General features: G+C 43.6%; 1 protein-coding gene across 1 annotated transcript in view; it reads left to right on the top strand.

Moving 5' to 3' along the window:
• The window catches only part of SERPINI2 (serpin family I member 2), a 43,690-nt gene extending 40,313 nt beyond the window's left edge, over positions 1-3,377 (top strand). The window contains exon 9 of the mRNA XM_061637731.1: positions 2,829-3,377. Coding sequence (XP_061493715.1) covers positions 2,829-2,905 — 77 coding nt within the window. The 3' untranslated portion in view covers positions 2,906-3,377. The remainder of the gene's footprint in view (positions 1-2,828) is intronic.
• The last annotated feature ends 17,660 nt before the right edge of the window (positions 3,378-21,037 follow it).

Below are 21,037 nucleotides of genomic sequence, written 5' to 3'. Positions count from 1 at the left end.
AGGGGTAGGGGAGGAGGAGGAAGGGCAGAAGGAAGGAGGGGGATGGGAGCAGGCAGGAGGGGAGGAGGAGGGCAGGTTTGATCACTTGCATGCTTATTGAGTTCAGTGTGATTTACTCCTGTGAATTCATGCTTAGGATAGGTGAAACTGATCATAGGGAGGAGGAGAAGGGAGAAGGAAGAATGGGAGGGGAAGGAGAGGAGGGGGAGGGGAAAGGCAGGCCAGATCATTTGCATGTTTATTTAGTTCAATGGAATTTACTCCTGTGCAATCATGCTTAGGATAGGTAAAACTGATCATGGGTGAGGGGCAGGGGAAGAAAAAAGGGAAGGAGGAAGGGAGGGGAAGGAGAGGGAGGGGATAGGAGGGAGAGGGAGGGGAGGGCAGGTTTGATCATTTGCATGCTTTTTGAGTTCCATGGGATTTAAGCCTGTACAATCATTCTTAGGATAGGTGAAACTGACCTGGGGGAAGGGCAGGGAGAGGGGAGGAGGGGGAAGGGGAAGAGAAGGGGGGAAGAGAAGGGGAGGAAGGGTAGGGGTAGGGGTAGGAAGGAAGGTGGAAGGGAGAGAAAGGGGCAGGGAGGGAGATTGGGCAGGCACTGGGCTGTTGAGCCCCAGCTGTCTCACGAGGCCCAGGGAGGGGAAAGGGATGAGTTTCAGGTTCCCCAGCAGTCAGAAGGCGTGGAGGATCCAATAGTTGTTGAGTCTCCTCAAGACCTTGGGGAAGAGAGTGAGTTTGACTTCGTGCCAATTTCCATGGACGGCGCTGCCTCCGAAGAGGACAGCACGCAGCCCCCAGACATGCCAGAAGAGCAGTTAAGCGATGTTTCGGAGCGCATGTTGACACCCCCTTTACCAAGCAGCTCTTGGGATGCTTCAAACGTATCTCTGCCCCCTGATCTCGAGCCTGTTGCTAAGGAGCTGGTTCTTTCGGATGAGCAGTTGGAAGCATGCCCCCCTTCACCTCGCTCTTGACGCCGCAAGAAATGGACAGGGCAGAGGCAGGGCTTGCGAAGGAGTCAGAGATTATGATCCCAGACTTTTCCTACTTAAGACTGCAGATCTCAGGTTTGGGTGCTGAGTCAACTTACTCCATACGCTGCAGAGCATGTGTAGAGTTTAGTTAGGGAATTGTAGTGAGTTACCATAGGAACTTCTATGAAGCGAACTGCCTTTGATGTATCCATTACTTTAATAAAACAAAAACTGCATTCACCTTCGTCTCCGACTCATGGCTCTTGCCCTGAGCAGGATGTGGGCAGAGGGGAAGCCCCTTTCCTTTCCAAAAGAAATACATTGTGAACAGTATCATTCTTTTTCAGGGTTTCCCCCACCTTTTTATTCTAGAGCAGGCACATGTAGTCTCCCACCCAAATTTAAACCAAAGCCGTCCCTGGCCATATCCACACCAGACCTTTGTTTCACTTTAGACAGTCATGGCTTCTCCCACAGAATCCTGGGAAGTGTCCTGCCCAGAGTGTGAGGCACGAGACAGAGACAAGGGTGAAAGCAGTTCTCGTTTTATTAGGGTAATTGAAACATCAAAGGCATCATTAACTCGACTAAACTAACTCACTGCAATCCCTATCTAAGCTACTAAGCATACTCTGCAGCATATGAAGGAAGTTGACTCAGCACCCCAGTCAGGGGGGCCCAACCTTAAATAGGAAAGGTCTTTGCACGTAATCTCTCACTCCTTCGAAGAACATCCCTCTGACCGGTGCACTTATTGCAACGTCTGGCACGGGGTGAAGGAGGGCGCGCCTCCAACGGCTCATCTGACAATACCGACTGGATAGGTTCAGGCTGGAGGTCAGGAGGCGGGGAAGCATTTGAAGTGTCAAAAGGGGGATCCAGAGGGGTTGGAATTGGCACGCATGCCAGAGATTCCCCCAATGGTTCTGTTGACACGACCTCTCCAGCAGGAGGACTGTCCGTGGGAACTGGCACAGTGTCAAGCACACTCCCTCCCCAGTGTCTTCGAAAGTCTCAAATTCCTCTGGCTCTGCCCCTTGCTCTGGCTGAGGGGGCAGAAGCTCCTCTACCCCCCCTCCTTGATTCTCCTGAGAGACCTGGGGCTCAACAGGAAGTGTCGTTTGTGAAGGGTGCTGACTGCTGAGAGTTGCTAGGAGACTCCTAGTCCCCTCATAGAGCTACAATCCCCAGAAGAGAGGCTGACTGTTAAACCCCTCTGGCCACTGGAGCTCTGTCAGGGGAATAGGAGTCTCCTAACAACTCTCAGCACCAGATGGAGGCAGGTGTCTCTCTCTGGGAAGAGCATTACACAGACAGGGGTTCCCCATTGGAAAGGCCATTTCCATGTGGCCACCCTCTGCATCTCTTTTGGGTGGGACACACAGAGAAGGGTCTCTGATGAAGATTGCAGGGTATAGATCGGTTCATACTAACAGAAATGGTCCTTGAAGTATTGCAGGCCTGAGCCCTGGAGGGATTTAAAGGTAAATACCAGCACAGTGAATTGAGCCTAGAAACTAATCAATAGTCAGTGTAGTTGGGCCAGAATTGGTATAAAGTGTTCAGACCTTCTGGTCCCAGACTGTAATCTGGCTGCTGAACATAGCACTAGCTATAGTTTTCAAACTGTCTGTTGTAACAATTTGTAAAGATAATGGATGAACAGATGGGGAAGTTCAACATAAATCCTCATTATTAATTATAACATTGCGAGTTTTAAACTGTTGTAAGCTCTGCCATGTAGAGCATAGGTTCTAGAAGGGATAGAAATTTCTTCATAAAGAAAATGAAATTGTTACCATTATTTTGAAGTTCACAACTAAAGAGCATCTTTTTCTTCCTTCTGTTCAGGGTCCATTGTGTTTATGGGGAAGCTGGCCAATCCTGACATCGAACCCCAAAAGAGAAGAGACAGAGACTCTCTTTAAGATTAATAAGAATCACCCTAAGGGCATAGGTGCTTCTGGGGGGAAAAGTGTGGCCTCACTTAACACAGGTGTCTGTTGGTTATTGTCTCTGCCTTTGCATATAAGGGTTATGAGGATTTCAGAATAAACCATTTTTGCATGTACTGTTTGTTTCTAGCCTTTCTGTAAGTTTTTTTTTATGTATTTTGGATGTGCTCGAAAATTCCAGGCAATTATAAGAGGATGCTAAAGTGGATATTTGAAAGGAATGCTATGCACTTCAAGAAGTAACTTTATAGAAGCTATCATGTGTTGTTCAGTAAAGCAAGCTGTGAGACTCACAGACAGGGATTTTTAGTGAGAGAAGGAAACCTGCAATAAACGGGTTAAGCAGAGCAGAACAGAGCGCCAGGTTTGCCAAGGTCAGCAGCTGGTGGGCAAGTAGATAAGAAGGAACTTGCAGAAGCTCTGGTGTGGGGGAAAGTAGTTTGGAGAGAGAGAACTGTGCTTTAGTAATTTTGTCAGTAAAGACTCTTACAAGAAACATGCCTGGCCTGGCTTATTTACTGATCTATGCGTCCCTAGAATTTCTTCTTTGTATGATCTCTATACGCACACACCGACATCATGTTGTCCTTGTTCTTGCCTATCTAAAACACAAAGGGGGGGGGCAACAATTCTCATGCATTTCTCAGAGTGAAGCTCTCATGGAAATTTTCAAATGGCAAGCTTTCCATTTTGATTGTACTTGACAGTTACTGCTTCAGCCTACGTGCTACTGTGCTTTGCTAGCAAATGGAAATAAAAATAATAGAAATAAAAAACCTTTCAATGCACTGGCACTGAAGATGCAAATAAAAAGATTTTTTTAATTTAAAAAAGAGAATACACTGTTCCTGTTTCTGCACCAAAACCAACAACAACAAAGTACAAGTTGATTTTGAATCTGTATTACAGAACTTTGCTTTTCCCTTCCTTGTATAATCTCCATGCCTACCTTCTTTCAGCTTGTTTGGGCTGGCTCTAGGTTTGAAGAAGCCCTTGAAAAGGTGCCCTCTGAGTCCCATCCCTCTTGGCAACACCTGGTTGGCCATTATAATAAGATTACAGAAAATGAGTGGTGAAATAGGGAACCAGACAGCAGCACTCATCCAATGCTCCATATTTGGCTGCATCTGCACCTTACATTTATAGCAGTTTTATACCACTGTAACAGCCATGGCTCCTGGGAACTGTAGTTTGTTAAGGGCACTGAGGGTCATTAGGAGACCCCTATTTCCCCCACAGAGCAACAATTCCCAGAGTCCCCTAGGAAGAGGGATTGGATGTTAAAGCACTCTGAGAATTGTACCTCTGTGAAGGGAATAAGGGTCTCCTAACAACTCTCAGCACCCTTACAAGCTACAGTTCCCAGGATTCATTGGGGGAAGCCATGACTATTTAAAGTGATATAAGATAACTTTAAATGTAAAATGCAAATATGGCCTTTGTTTTCACAGAATGCCTCTGGGTACCAATGTAGTGTACATTGGGGATGGAGCCCAGAGGTGGTGGTAATGCAGCTGGTGGTAGCTGCAGCTGGCTGGCCCAATGCTTCTCATCACAGCCCAGTTCCTTATTTTTTAAAGGGATGCGCATGTTAGCCATGGTGAGCCTTCTTGGGTCATGGGCCAGGTCTGGCACCAGCATGTGGCCAGGTTGGGCAGTAGCTGAAGGACTCTGCGGTTGGCTGCAGGTAGCCAAGGGCTCCTGTGACTGGGAGAGTGGAGTTCCCGCTCTGCAATCCCCACCAACAGTGGGTTGTGTGCAACCAGATGGTGGTGCTGAGTTAGGAGCAGGAGTTCCGCTCTCCCAGCCAACATCACCCTCACATGCGCACACAGCTGGCGGGCAACTTAAATAAGCCTGGGTGCTTCACCGCATGCATCAGCGTGCATGCTTCCCATCACCCAGGATGGCAGGCTTATTTTTTGTGAGCTGCCTTGAGGGCCTTTTGAGCCAAAAGGTAGCATAGAAACAAACGGTAACATAACATAACATAACAACAACAGACATCCCTAGGAGCCAATCAGCATGGAATGGGAGGGTGTTAGATATTGAGAACTGTTCTCAGTGGCTGATTCATCTCCTTTCGCTCTAATTGGCTGCAATCAGTAGGAAAGTACAAACATGTTAGAAGATTCTTCTCAGTGGCTAATACACTCCCCTTTCATGCTGACTGACATATGATGCTTGAGACATAGGGACTCAGCTGGGACCCTGCTCTCAAAAAAGTAAGGGGTCTATGACCTCCCTGAGACCCCAGAGAGCTACACCCCTGCCTTTCCAATGACAGGGTGATTTGCTGTTTTATCTAATAAACTGTTGCTTCCTTCACTAATGCTGAAATATGGTGGTGTCTAATCAAATCTAATTTAATTGGTTTGACTGATAATTGCATAGTTGTTGCATAATTTACATATTTCAGTATTCAGTATTCAAGTCTCAAAGATAAAGAAAATAGGCCTATGCCATGTTCACCGAATGCATGATGCGGCAGCAGGATCAATATTTGGTATAATATGCTCTCCAATTTTAAATGATGCCTTCCCTTATAAGATGGTAATTTGTTAACACTGCCAAGCTGGAAGCAGGCATGATTCCACACTGTGTACAAATTGCTCTCCAAAGAGCACAGGGCATCCCAAGTCCAAACAAATATGGCCTGCTGCTGCTTTGGGCCTCACTTCTTGAAATACTGTGCTGCACTGCGTTGTGTGGCTTCTCTCATTTTGGCTTACCATGCCATGGCAGTAACTATACAATGAAATGGATTTTAAGCAGACAAACAAGTTGTGGTTATCAGTATTTTTGTGTGTGCACATAATCTGCTACACAGTCATCAGCAGCAATAAAGTGGGCTCTGTGTTTCCAGCAACAGTGCACAGTCTGCAGTTCTGTGCCCTTCCTTAATGATTATATGTATACATAAAATCCCAGACTCTTGGAGAACCAGAAACATTTCTCTGATATCTTTTACACCGAATCAGCAGCTGCTAGCAATATCCATGAACATTTTCTTTCATTAACGTTTTATCATGGAAAGCCTAGTCCATTGGAGGATGATAACAAGGGGAATTTATTTCTAGTATATTCTATGTATTTAAAGATACATAAAGGTTTAAAGGTCCTTGCTCTTACTGTATATAAATGGCTGCAGTATGACAGACAGAAAGCAGAAGACTGGCATAAAGAGTCCAAATACTTCTCTGGATATTCTTAAATACTCATCATTAGGGATGGGCGAATCTGTCACTTTTGGTTGCTCTAATTTTCTCATTTTTCCAGTCCAGTTTCCCACTTTGCAATTTAAAATATCCTGATGATAATAAATTAGCAATTTCTACAATAATGCACATTTTGTATGCAATTTTGCCTAATACACTCATTCTTCAAAACAAGTTCTATTAGTGCATTTTGTATGTTATTTTTTACTAATATATACACTTTCATGCATGTCTTACCCCAGTATATGCATTTTTGTACATGTTATTGGGGTGGAGAATTGCCATGCAAAATATGGGGAAGTGAGAATTTAAAAGAATGGCTGTGTTTCGGTTCTCATACTGTTTTGGAAAGTGTAAATAAGGTAGGTTTACCTGTAAATGTGAACTGAATCAAATTTATCCCCCTTCCCTAGTTACAATAGGGAAGTGGGATTAGGAGGTGAAGGAGCCCAGGGCAGCAAACAAAAACACTCTAAAACATCTTATAAACAAAAGACCAAAAACATATTAAAACAAAATATCTTTAAAACCTTATTTAAACAAAGCATCTTTAAAAACCTGAAAACAAAACATCTTTATCTTTAAAAACATTTTTTAAAAATCAAGCTTCAAAAACATCTAAACAAAAAGTTCCAGCACAGACACAGACTGGGATAAGGTCTCTACTTAAAAGGCTTGTTGAAAGAGAAAGGTCTTCAGTAGGTGCCGAAAAGATAACAGAGATGGCGCCTGTCTAATATTTAACGGGAGGGAATTCTAAACGGTAGGTGCCACAACATTCATGTGAAATAAGTCCATCTAGTCCATCATCCTGTTCTCACAGTGGCCAACCAGATGCCAATGAGAAACCTAGACCTGAGTGCAATAGCACTCTCCCCATTTGTGATTCTCAGTGGCTGGAATTCAGAAGCATACTTTCTCCAACAGTGGAGGTAGAACATAGCCATCATGGCAAGTAGCCATTGATAGCCTTATTCCATGTAATGGTCTAATCCTCTTTTAAAGCCATCTAAGTTTGTGGCTGGATCTTTGCACTGAACCTAGCAACACTCGGGACTAAATGCTAGGAGAGATGAAAGTGTCAAAAATTGCCTTGGCACTGAGCTGATGGGAGATGTCTTGGCATTTGAAAAATTACCTCAGGATTGTGGTTGATCAGAAGCTGAACATGAGTCAGCAGTGTGTTGAAGCTGCAAAAAAAGGCAAGTGTAGTTTTAGGCTGCATGGACAGAACTGTAGTTTCAAAGTATTTAATTGGTTCATCCCTTCCCATAACCTTCAAGCGTCAAATAATTTACAACAGCTGCACTAATCAGACTTGACCTGCAATTCTGTGTGTAGTTCTGAGCGCCAAATTTCACTAAGCATATAGGAAAAGGTTTGTGAGGAAATGCTGAAGGAGCTGAATATGCCACCCTGGGCTCCTACTGGGAGAAAGGGTGTGATATAAATCTTCTTCTTCTTCTTCTGCTAATAATAATAATAATAATAATAAAATGTTTAACCTGGGGAAAAGAAGACTGAGTGCAGGATATGACAGTTCTCTTAAAATTCCTGATGGAATGTTACTAAGGATGGAAAGATCTGTCAGTTTCAGTTCTCTGTTTCTCATTTTTCCAATCTTAAATTCAGTTCTCCACATTTCTGCAGCAATTTGTGGATTCTTTATTTTTTTTAAACCCTCATGAAAATTCTTCAGGATTTTAGTGCAAATTTCTCCTGATAAACACATTTGTGTCAGCAGTTTTGACCAAGGTACACATTTTTGCAAGCGATTTCTCGTCATATAATGCATTTTTTGTGTTAGTTTCACTCATATATTGATTTTTATGCACACTTTCCCCTAACATATGCATTTTTGTAAATTTTGTTTGGTTGGCAAACTGCATAGCAATATTTGAGTAAATGTGAATTTTGAAGGATGGCTGTGTTTTGGTTCTCAAGTTTGTTTCCGAAAGTATGGATGCAATAGCTTTGGGTTGAAATGCAAACTGAATTGAATTTCTCACCCATCCCTAGCTGTCAGGTAGAAGACAGAAGCAGCTCACTGGGAAGGGTGGAGCCACGACATTCGCTTCCCAGAAGGTGGGACGCTTTGTTTACCAGGAGAGATAGAGGGAGTGGCCAGGTGACAGGGAGGTCAGTGTGGTACAATTGCCACGGCAGGAGTGCCAGATTGACTACGCTGACCTCCCCGCCATTTCACCCCTCTCCTCCTGGTAAGCAGCAGTGACCCACCTGCTGAGAAGGAATCCTAGTCAGGGGAGGACTTGGCACTCCTCAAAAGAAACCATACAGAAGAATAGGTGCAGATAGGCAGCAGCAAGGCAGAACCAGGATCATTAGGCCTGATGGTACATCAGCTGCCAGCATCTCCTACAGAGAACCTGGGCTCAGAGACAGAGATGGAATCCAAGACACCTCCAAGCCCGAGTGAATGCCGGCACATTATGGCATAGTGGCCATGTGACAGACTGCCTGTGCGAAGGTTAAGTCATCATTGAGAGTAAAGGGCTACTTGTGAGAAGCTGGTTCCTCATGACTTGAGTAGATCTAACTTTTTGGATAGCTCTGATGACCAACAGCTGTGCTGGTGTGTGTGTGGGTGGGTGTTTAGAAGGCTCCTAGATAATGCCTTTAGTCCTAGGGGAAAGTTGCTGTAACAATTCCTTTAGTTGTTTTAGTCTGTTTGCTGTGAATGATTCCAGACTGTTATTGGACTTTGTCTCTTTTGTTGATGCCTCATCCTTGACTTTGGATTGTGACCTGAGCTCACTCTCTGGATCATCCTGTAAGTTGACTCCTTCTCCTCTGAAGCAGATCAGGATGGTGGCTCTGCCCACCTGGTGAGCCATTTCTGCTGGTGGTGTAATGGTTAGAGAGTCAGACTAGGACCTAGGAGATGAGTGCTCAAGTCCTCCCTCAGCCATGAAACTCACTGGGTGATCTTGGGCCAGTCACTGTCTCCCAGCCTAATCTATCTCATAGGGTTGTTGTGAGGGTTAAAGGGGAAGGAGGAGAACTCTGAGCTCCTTGGAGGAAAGGTGGAATATAAATGTAATGGATAAATAAAACAAATACATAGAAGATAGCAAAGACTTGTTCTCTGCTGCTATAGAGAGCAGAGATGGATAGAATAAGCTTAAATTATAGAGAGTAGATTTCAGATCAGCAGTTCCACAATGGAACCAATTACTGGGATGTGTGTGTGCTCCCTCAATGAAAGCACTTGCAGATGATCTAGCTCTGCCTTTCCTGCAGAGTATTGGACAGGATTGGACAGGTTCTATGATCTCCTTGCTCCTCAGAGCCGTCTACATTCAGGCATTCAGAACCTTTGCAATTTTGCTTACATTTTAATAGATAGGGCAGAGTTTTCACACTGGCAAAGATAAATTCATCAGCCTGCATATTACTTAACAGACGAGTTGGTTCAGAGGTAGAAATGTGCTGATCCAGGTTTTCACCAGGCACCCAAAAGCTATTTTAGACCCTAAAAAACTGGAATGTAGCTCCTTGCACTCATTAATCATGGCAGCTGAATGTGTAAAGGCTTAAAGTTCAGGCAAAGTTTTGTTAGAATATTTTGTAGGAAATCTGCCCTTGTTCTGCAGATCTCTTGTGTTTGTATACATAGTTTCTCTTGTAACAGATAGCTTTTTTTTTTTTACTTGTTCAAACAAGTACTGTTTGTTATATCCTGTGAGTCTCTTCTGCCACTTATTACACTGAGGCCTGATCCTTCCCAAGTCCAGTGAGGTGTAATAAATATTGCTCAATACACTCACCTTGAGTAGGGATGCTTCCAATGTGATATATGAGCTCATGTGCCTATAATGTCCTTCTGTCCTCTACATGTTGGAATTGTGGGAATGCACCTTGAATTGGGCATTTTCATACCAGAGGGGAGATAGTGAGGAGTCCTCCAGGATGCTCTGCTACACCTGTCCTTTACTCATCTACTGATGATCTTCCTTCCTGTAAACAGATACTCTTAGGGACTGACCACACATTCCAAACTCTCCTTCCTGCTTCTTCTGTAACTCTCAAGGAGAAGAGACATTTTTCCTTTGTCTCTCTCACCTGCAACATGAGGGCAATGCCCACGTCTGGCCTTTGTGTGTCCAACTGAGCTAGTTAGAACTAGAATCCCTTTCCTATCTACTATGTATTTCTTTCAATAGAGTAAGCCTTAGTGATTGCAGTAGAGTAAAAGTCTGCTTTCTTACAGGTAAAGTCTTATATACACACACACACACACTCAGTCCGTTGTGCTACTGCTGATCCACAGCCTAACTCTGCCAACACTAGGCAAAACAAAGTGGGCAGTTGCTATGAAAAATAATAAATAGAAACAAAACTGATGACAGAAAGAGCAATATTCAGAAATTGGCAGGAGAACATTTCAGCCTCTCAGGACACTCTGTTGCTGACTGTAAGGTGGCTACGCTGAATGAAGAATTTTGGTAGGGAAACTCCAGAGTGAAAGTGCATGTGCTGGTCTTCACCCCTTGACCTTCTCGTGGAGAGCAGGAAGGTCTGCAGGGAATTCATTCGAATGCACTGTGAAGGACCACATGGATGCAGGGCTAGGGTCTGGTCAGCAGAGCTTGCTGGTGGAGAATGCCTGGGAGGAGGCAAGCCTGCAGCCAGACAACATATGCCATTTCTCTGTCCTGCAGTGAAGCCTTGACAGTAAGGCTTCAGAGTTCCTTGTAAGTGAGAAGGAAGAAAAGGGGCAGGGCAGAGAGGGCCTGACTGGAGTTCCAGGTGGGTTGAGGCCCAACAGTGGGAAAGTGCTGAGAAGAAGGAGCCCATGAAATGGGCAGGCCAGCCACAGAGTGAGGCTTCAGCCCACACCTACCAGTCCTCATCAAAGAACTGCTGGATTGCATTCAGGGGGGAAATAGAGTGGAACATAACACCCTGTTCCCTAATAAACAACTCTGACTAGGACAATCCAGTCATTGCAGAGGAAAGGCAAAGCAAGGCTGGGGGGGCATGGACCCAGGGCCATTTGACATACCCCTACCTATGGAGGCCTAACAAGGGCTTAACAGCCTCCTTGCGATCAGGAACCCTGTTCACTCTCTCCATTTTAAGCCTTCATATGTTCTTTCATATGTCCAGTGTTCTTGCTAGTTTCCCCATTTCCCCACAGGTGTAATGCAAGGCATCACTCACTGCCAGTGATGTGCAGCAAGGCTAAGGTAAGCTCATGGTGCTATCTGTGATTTACATGTTTGAAAATGCTTCTGAAAAAAAAAAGCTTTGGAATAAAAACTGGAGAGAGCACCTCTGTGTGGGAGCAATTCTAACTATGGATAATGTTAAGCAGGTGTAAAGTTTACCAGGTCCAAATCTCGTTCAGGAGTGACTTAGGCCCCAAATATCTTACCTGCAGAGACCTTCTCAGGTCTCAAGATCGGCAGAGGAGGCCCTCTTGGTAGTTCTGCTGACCTCAGGGATTTATCTATATTTATTATTTGTTCTATATCCCACCCTTCCTCCCAGCAGGAGCCCAGGGCAGCAAACAAAAGCACCAAAAACACTTTAAAACATCACAAAAACAGACTTTAAACTACACTAAAACATCTGTAAAAACATTTTTTTAAAAAGCATTCAAAACATCTTTTTTTAAACAAAGCTTAAAAACAAAAAGGATTTGGGGATGGAAGTGGCCCAAGAGTGGACACACAGGAAGCTGCCTTATACTGGATTAGGTCATTGGTCCATCTAGCTCAGTATTGTTTACGTTGACTGGTGGCAGCTCTCCGGGATTTCAGACTGTCCCCCATTCCTACCCAGAGATGCCGGGGATTGAACTTGGGACCTTCTGCATGCAAAGCAGATGCACCACCACTGAGCTATGACCCTTCCCCATTCAATTTTCTTTGGTGGATCCTAGGTTGTGGAATTCCCTTTCCACAGAGGTGTGTCTGACACCTCCATTGTAGAGTTTCCAACGTATGCTGGAGAGGCGGTTCTTTAATGGCCTTTGACACCTGAGATATGTGTTTTCAGGACCCACCCTATTCCAGTGAATGTAATTTGTTTTAATTGCTTCTAATTGTTGTTGTTATGTGCCTTCAAGTTGATTATGACTTATGGCGACCCTATGAATCAGCAACCTAAATAAAATAAAATAAATAAACCTCCAATAGCATCTGTAGTAAACCACCCTGTTCAGATCTTGTAAGTTCAGGTCTGTGGCTTCCTTTATGGAATCAATCTATCTCTTGTTTGGCCTTCCTCTTTTTCTACTCCCTTCTGCTTCTAATATTGACTGTTAAATTGCTGTAACCTGCCCTGGGACCTGTTGGAGAATGGTGGATAATAAATAACAATAACTGCTGCCAGCTGAGCTGGCCCAAGCCTTGCAGAGGGAAAGCAAACTTTTAAAACAGAATTTGACTTGCACCACCCATTTGGCCAGTGTAAGTTCCACCAGGTTGCCAGGTCATGTGATGGACAGAGTTAGGATTTAGCATAAGCCCCCCTTTGCCTGATCCTGTCCCTGGGGCACAGCTTTGAGGACTTACGCTGGCCTTGTCTGAGCTGGGGATGGAGGCTTATGCTGGCATAGCCCTGGCTGAGCTGGGGATTCTCCAGATCCTAACTCACTCATCCGGGCAGATTCTGGGTTTGGATTGCTCCCTAAGTCACTGGCACTGCTGCACCAAAAGCTGTCTGAAGATTTTTAATCTTTGTTGTTGACCCATTTTCTCTTTATATTGATTATTTACACGGCTCTGCTAACAAATAAAAATGCCTTTCGTTCCTCCTTTTATTGGTCCCTGCAACACGCTGTGAGGGTTTGGTCATTGTTATTTTGTGGTTGGGCTTGTTTGGGAGGTGAGCTGCAGGAGCAAAGAGGACAGTGACTGGCTGAGACCTATGCAGTGGGTTTGTGGGATTTCATTCTGGTGCTACGAGCGCTATTCACACCATTCAGCCTACATGCAATGAACACGCATGGAAGAGAGAGCAAGAAATGCTGGAGAGCTGCCTGCTGCCAGTCAGAGTCAACAATGCTGAGCAAGATGGACTAATGTATAAGACAACTTCCTGTGTTCCTAATCACCTGTGTGGTCACTATGCAAGCACCAAGTGTGCATACATAGGCTCTGTGCACATGCCCTGGGCCATGCTTACACACATAAAAACTTTGCATAAAGGGGCAATATGGGCGAACTGAGTGATTTCATATGGCTTGGGATGAGGCTCACCACCACCATCCCACTTCCCAATATGTATCTTCACTGCACATATGTTGGGACATCTTACTCAGTGGTAAGTGCCAGTTCACAAGATGGAAATATCAACATGCTCAGGGGAACTCTCAGGTTTGCAGAAGTGTGAAAAGTTCTTTTAAAAACAAGAAAAAACCTACTCTCTTAACCTCCAGGAGGAGAAAACCCCATCAGCCCAATGAGGACAGCAAGCTCAGTAGCCATGCAGTATTGATTTTCGACTGGAAAAAAAAAATGGAAAATCCAGGAGGGACTGACCTGCTGGAGGAGGACATGGATAGCTGACTGGAACCCTGAAGAGATGTACTTCTATTAGGAGGTGAGAGCATGTTGCAACACTGGAGTGCAGATCCCTTCCATATATTTATGTAACATCCAAAGCATATTTAAAGCACTTGATGTCCCCTCAAAAGAATCCTGGAAACTGTGGTTTCCCACTCATAAAGCTATAACTTTCCAGCACCCTTAACAAACCACAATTCCCATGATTCTTTGGGGAAGTCATATGCTTTAAATGTGCATTGGATGTGCTTAAATATACGGTATGGATCTGCCCTGTTTCAAATTCCACTTCTCAACATTAGTTCGGTACTCAGTGTACTAATTGTCTCTGGAGCATTGTGAATTACAGTGGATATTCACAGACTCTACTTTTCCTTATACTGAATAATATTATCTTCATATTATAATTTTAGGATTGACCGAGTCTCTCTCTGCTGTTCGATCTCTACAGTATCATAATGTGACTACATTGCACAGATGCCATTTTACAGAGCTTCGTGTGTGCCTGATGGGCTTCTGCAGGGATTATATTCATAACCTTGGCCTCATTTGCCACAGTTGCCAAATGTAGCATCTTAAAAAAGCATTCAGAGTCAAAGCCACGTGCGCCCTGAAAAATCCCCAGCTGATATACAAAAACCAGGCAACAGCTCATCTGCTTGGCAACACAAGACCATGTGAGGGACGTTTGCTTGCTGTTTCATCCCTTCCGTGTAAATCAATTCAAGGTGTCTTTCTTGATATTGCAAACACAGCAATGATGCTCTCTCCATGCTTTTCTCCAGATGCCATGAAAGCAACAAGGGGCGCTAGAACTTGTGATTGGGGAAAGCTTCTGATTCCAAAAGAAGAGAGAACTTGGAAGGAGATACCCCTTAGGCCAGGAATAGGGAATCTATTTACTTATTTATTTATTGCATTTGTATACTGCCCCATAGCTGAAGCTCTCTGGGCAGTTTACAACAATTAAAAACATTAAAAATAAATATACACATTTAAAAACACATTTTTTAAAAAGCACTTTGAAAACACATGCTAAAATGCCTGGGAGAAGAGGAAAGTCTTGACCTGGCGCTGAAAAGATAAAGGATCTATGGCTCTCCATTGGCCAGTAGTCAGGGATGATGGGAGCTGTAGTCCAACAAGATGTTGGAGGACTACAGGTTCCCCATGCTTTAGGTTATGGTAATTTCCTTAGCAAAAGAGAAGAATCTCCACGGACTCTTCTGTATCTTCATCACTATTACCTACACTCACAAAATGTTACTAGTAGCATCTTTCATTGGTCAAAAAGGGAAGAATATACACAAAGAGGGAACTCATTCTTTTGAGTGGTGATCTTTATTTAGCCGAAATGATACTATCAGGTCCCTCCTTGTAGATAGTATTGAGCCCAGGAGAATGTTAAACTGCAAACCTGGTTATTCAGAGAAGGGGCAAAACTATCCAACACTCAGCATAGATCTCCAACCAGGACAACAGGTTTTCCCACTCGCACTACCTCTGTCTTATCCAGAATAACCATCAGCTTGTTCTCCTCATCACATATTCTGTATCATTTCCCATGCATGTACGTAAATAAATAGATAGGAAGTAAAAGGAAAAAAAGGTTTCCACTGTGTGGGGTTGATCAGGTTTCCGTTCCAGATCTCTCTTAGTGTTATGGAAAGTGCTTTAACACACACATTAATGCAAATATCCAAAATATCAAGTTACTGACATTATCACAAGTAACAAATTATTAATAGTGCAACATCTAGTCATGCAAAAGCACTTTCCATAACACTAAGAGAGATCTGGAACGGGAACCTGATCAACACCACACGGTGGAAACCTTTTTTTTTTACTTCCTATTTATTTATTTACATGCTTTCTTAAATTGAGATTTTTATGATAAGTGGTCAATAAATTGATAAAGAAATAAAATAAGGCTGCCATCCAGTGGTGCAGCTAGATAACTTTAAATCCTCAACTTATAGGTCCGACGGGTGTGCCTTTTGACCCCAGTTATGAAACACATAATTAATATTTCTCTTCCTCCTCTCTCCCTCACTGCCATTCCATGCTTCACAACTGCTTCTACATTCCTGATATGTTGCAGCAAAACACGTATTAGCCAGTCATTTTTAATAACTGCTTTGCATTGCTTTTAACTGGTTTTCTGTTGCTCTGTATTGTCCTAATGTTTTGTGATAAGGTGGTATATAAATGCTTGTATAAATAAATAAAACCCAACCAAAACAGTTGGCCATCCTGATTAAAAAAAGAAGCGCATAGTTAAACTATGGAATTTGTTCCCACAAATGGTAGTGATGGCCACCAAACTGGATGACTTTGAAAGAGAATTGGACAAATGTTCACCACTCCTACAGCATAGAGTTTCCCTGCTACATCAGTGGCTGCTTCTTGCAGGGATAGCCAAATGCACAGTGCCTAAACCCCAGCTTTCATGTATTTTTAATTGCATTTTATGTATTTTAATTTATTTTAATGTTTTTGTGATTTTTATCGTGTAGAATTTTATTATGTACGTGCTCGATTTTATTGTAAGCCACCCTGAGTGCCCTATTATAGGGTAGAGGGGTGGCAGGGCCAGTTCTAAAGGGCAGTCAGGTGTGGCACTGGCCCAATGGCCCCTGGAGCTACAGGGGCCCCTCAGCCGCCCCTCTGCTCTCCTTCCATGATCTGTGCCCCCCCATGCCCCCCACCTACCTGTCTGCTGTCTTTTACCATTGCCCTTAACGAAGATGGCGGCTGCGGTTTCCCTAAGGTACTGAAGCCCCTGCCGCCATCTTATTTGATGGCAGAGATGCGTGTGCATAGCACGCATGCATGCCATCAACAAAGATGGCGGCGGAGGCATCATCCCCTTAGGGAAACCATGGCTGCCATCTTCGTTAAGGGTAATGGTAAAATACAGCAGACAGGTAGGTGGGGGGCATGGGGGGGCTGCGTGTGTGCATGCGCATGCGCACATGGGCACACACGCACCCACACCGGGGCCCAGGGCAAGCTGATGCCCAAGGGCCCCAGCATTCCTGGAGCCGGCCCTGAGGGGCGGGATAGAAATATTTTAAATAAATAATAAATAAATTTTGACACTGGCAAATACTGCTCTGACAGATGAACAATTGCTCCTGCTGTGCAAAAGGATCAAGGCATGCTTCTGTTCCCCTTGCACTACATGACTCTCGTAAAGAACTTCTCAGGTCTGCCCTTTCCTTTTATACCTTCAGTTGCCTTATATCTTTTCATCCCATCTCATTTAAAGATTCCAGATAACTTGAAGACTTATTCATAATTAATGGGTATAATTACAATTAGGCGTGAAGAAACAAAACGTGTTTGCTTCCAAGCAGGGCTAAAAAGCACATAGACACACGCATATAATGCTCAGATGTGAATGCCTCGAGATGAGCTCTCTTTGTTGTTCTTTTTATTCCTTACCAAGCAGTAGTGGAGTGGCAAATTCAGAAGTGCAGGGTCCCTTTATGATAGTCATTGCACACACCCATCACATCCACGCCCCCTTTCCCACTTTTCCTTGTCTCCCTTGCTCTCCCTGTCATCTCGCAAGTCTGCAGTTCACTGCAACAGACGTCCCTGGGAGCCAATCAGCATGAAAGGGGAGACTGTGGGTTAACTACTGAGAAGAGTTTTCTCAGTGGCTGACTCATTTCCTTTCACTCTGATTGGCTTAAGTCACTACAAAAGGACCTCTTCTTGGTGGCTAACACACTCCCTTTTCATGCTGATTGACTCATTCATAGAGACCTGGCTGGGATTCTGCTCCCAAAAAAGTAATGGGTCTATGACCCCCCTACAACCCCAGATGACTACACCCCTGTTGCCCAAAGAACCCAACTCTATCCCTGCAGGGAAATTAACGGAAAGCCATACAGATAATCTTGCCCAATGTTTTCTTGCTGTAAAAGTGCTATCTTTTGTGTGTTGACTGCACCCACCCCTTTTTCTGAATTTTCTGACTGGTAATCTCATTCTGTTGAATGATTCTGTTCAATAAGCCATAATAATATAAAATACAGATATCCATAATGCAGATAAGCCAAAGAGAAATTGGCTGATAGATAGCGGTACATAGCCACCAAGCACAAATATGCTCTTGAGCCATGGGAAACGTCCTATTGCCACATAACTGAGTCTGTGCATGCATCTGTGTGTGTGCATTTGCGTGTGTCTTGCAATAGTCTTGCTGGAGGGAAGAACAGACTTACTTCAGCAGATCATCACCTTGCCATTTCTAGAAAAGGGACTGGAATTTCATGTTCCGTTCTTGCAGAAGAGACAAGGTTCTTGTCTTAGTGTCCTGATTGGTATGTTCTCATAGTCTTCCTTGTCAGATCCTCTCCATGTTTGAAGGGGATGGATTGTGAGAGCTGGTTCTCTTTTGGGCAGGATGCCCTCACTGTGTCCCCCTCTGGCCTTTGGACACTTACTCTCCTTTTGAACTAAAAGAAAATGTGCCAGAGCACTACGTTGGCTCCAGTTCAAGTCTGGTTCACTGCCCAGAGAGGGAGCAACTTCCTGCCATAAATAACACTTGGCTCCAGCTCTCAGTTGCCATAGGACTGCTGAAGGACAGCCCTCTGTGGCTTCTGCCATTGGCCAGAGGGCCACTGGGAGACTAGACCCATGATTCCCAAGAAGAGCATCATGGCAAGAGGAAGATTAGTCTGGCCTCAAATGTTGGCCAGAGGAGGGGTCTGAACTGGCAGTGACTGACCAGGAATGAGAACTTGGAGTTGTAGAGGATAGCTTGCTTGACCAGGAATGGGACCTTGAGATTGTAGAGGATAGCTCACTAAAGACCTTGACCCTGTGTGCAGCAGCTGTGAAAAAGTGCCATGCAAGGGATCATCAAAAAAGGAATTGAAAATAAAACTGCTGTTACACAAATCTATGGTGCGACTGCATTTGGAGTACTGTGTACAGTTCTGATCACCTTACCTGAAAAAGGATATTGGATGGAGCAACTCCCCTATGAGGAAAGGCTTTTGGAGCCTTTTAGTTCACAGAAAAGATGAATAAAGAGCAAAATGGGAGCGAAGAGGAGGGGCTGGCTCCAACCCATGGTGCTCATGCCCATTAAATTATAATTTTTAAAAAGAGGTGGAGGAACTTATTTATAACAATACAAGAATCTGGGAGAAATGTGGCAGTCAAGTTGTGTCCCTAGGAATCTTGAGGTTACTTGGAAGCTTGTTAGGGGTTTTCCTCAAGTATCAGTTATGGAAGATAACATCTACCATAATTTATTCATTTTATTTATTTATTAGATTTGTGATTTGTTAATGTATTTTATTAGAAGTTGTACCTGCTGCTTTTTGTAAATTGTATTGTTTTTATTGATGTATATTTATATTTGTGTTTTTTGTAAGCTGCCTTGAGGGCCTTTCGGCCAAAAGGCGGGGTAGACATAAACAACAACAACAATAAATAGGCAACGTGATAGATGTGTATAAAATTATGCGTGGCATAGAGAAAGTGGACAGAGAAAAATCTTCCTCTGTTTCTCATAAAGCTAGAACTCATGGACATCCAATGAAGATAAATGTTATGCAGATTCAGGACAGACAAATTGATTGATTGATTGAAATTTTATTTTTACCCCGCCCTTTTTCCAAACTGGAACTCAGGGCGGCTTACAAATAGAACTACATGTAGTTAAAAACATAAAAAACATACAATTAAAATACAAAATACTTTACTCAGCACATAGTTAAACTATGGAATTTGCTCCCACAAGAGGAAGTGAAGGCTACCAAATTGGATGACTTTAAGAGAGGAATAGACAAATTCATGGAGGATAAGGCTATCAATGGTAGCATGTTTCTGAATCTCAGTTGCTGGAGACTGCAGGAAGAGAGAGTGCTATTACGTTCAAGTCCTGCTTGTGGGCTTCCCAGAAGTATCTGGTTGGCTGCTGTGAGAACAGGATGCTGAACTAGATGGTCCACTGGCCTGATCCAGCGAGAACTTCTTATGTTCTTAAGGTGTGGCTGCACCACCAGCACTCTGCCAGAAATAACACTCTGATCCAACTGTCAGTTGCCATTGGAAAGCAGAACCAAAGGGAAGCATGCTTTGGGCTCATCCACCGTATTCCTGCCTGGCAAGTGCACTCCTCAGATGGGGCACTCTTGACAGTGCCACATACCTCTGAGTTGTGCTTAGCTTTAGTGCTGCAGCTCCAGCCCTCTGGAATCAATTATCAGCTGAAATTAGACAGGTGGCTAGCATCGACATGTTTAGGCATCCACTGGACACATTCTTGTTTAAGGCAGCTTTCCCTTAGGCATGATCCAGTCATTGACTGAATATTTCTACATCTATAGAAATGGTTTTATTAAGAATTTGTAGATATGTTGTATTGTTTTTAGAGTTTGTTGAAATGAGTTTATGTAGAGCATGTGCTTTTTTGGTGTTTGTGCCACTTTTATCTTGTACACTGCTCCGATGCTTCATGTTGTGAGGCAGTTCATCAGTTTGTGAAATAAAATAAGTAAGCAAGAAGGAACAAACAATAAAAGAGCATAAAAGGAGACTAGCAATGCAAATATAAATCAGTTGAAGAAGAAGCGGACTGCCTTCAAGTCAATTCCGACTTATGGCGACCCCATGAATAGGATTTTCATTGTAAGCGGTATTCAGAGGGGGTGTACTATTGCCTTGCTCTGAGGCTGAGAGGCAGTGACTGGCCCAAGGTCACCCAGTGAGCTTCATGGCTGTGTGGGGATTCGAACCCTGGTCTCCCAGGTCGTAGTCCAACACCTTAAAAACTACACCACACTGGCTCTCCATTAATCAGTTACAATAAAGTAAAAGAAGTATTGGGCTGGATATTATCCTGAAGTTTGTCACTCACATCACAGGTAAACTCCATTGTTCTATATTTTTGTCTAACTGCTGATCTTCATACATTCTTCTGTAATAAGTCAGTTTAGAGTATCTGCATTCCCTATTTTATTTTACCATGCAAATAGATGAGGAGCTGTATTTTTTTTTTTTGGATTTTACCCTTGTGGTAACACTTCTGTTTCTTGAGTTAATAAAGCATCTCTGAACGGAATGACACTATCTATACCTTACAAGATTGGTATGTAGAAGTGAAATTCTGTGCTCTACACCAGGAAATGTGAAGGTCTATACAGGGCTAAACAGTGCTCAGCAGATTCCAAGTCCTGCTGATACACTGCCTAAAAAAACTCCCAGAGGGAGCTTCCCAGAGTAGAAGCCAGGCAGAAAATAAACATTAAACACCAGAATTTGACACCCCATATTCAAGTAATGATTGTGCAGGGAGCTTCAAGGACAGCTGAAGACAATTATGC

This window comes from Rhineura floridana, chromosome 7 (genome assembly GCF_030035675.1).
Source record: "Rhineura floridana isolate rRhiFlo1 chromosome 7, rRhiFlo1.hap2, whole genome shotgun sequence".
Classification (NCBI taxonomy): Eukaryota; Metazoa; Chordata; class Lepidosauria; order Squamata; family Rhineuridae; genus Rhineura; species Rhineura floridana.
The sequence above is the reverse complement of the archived record's forward strand: the minus strand, read 5'-3'. Positions and strand labels throughout refer to the sequence as shown.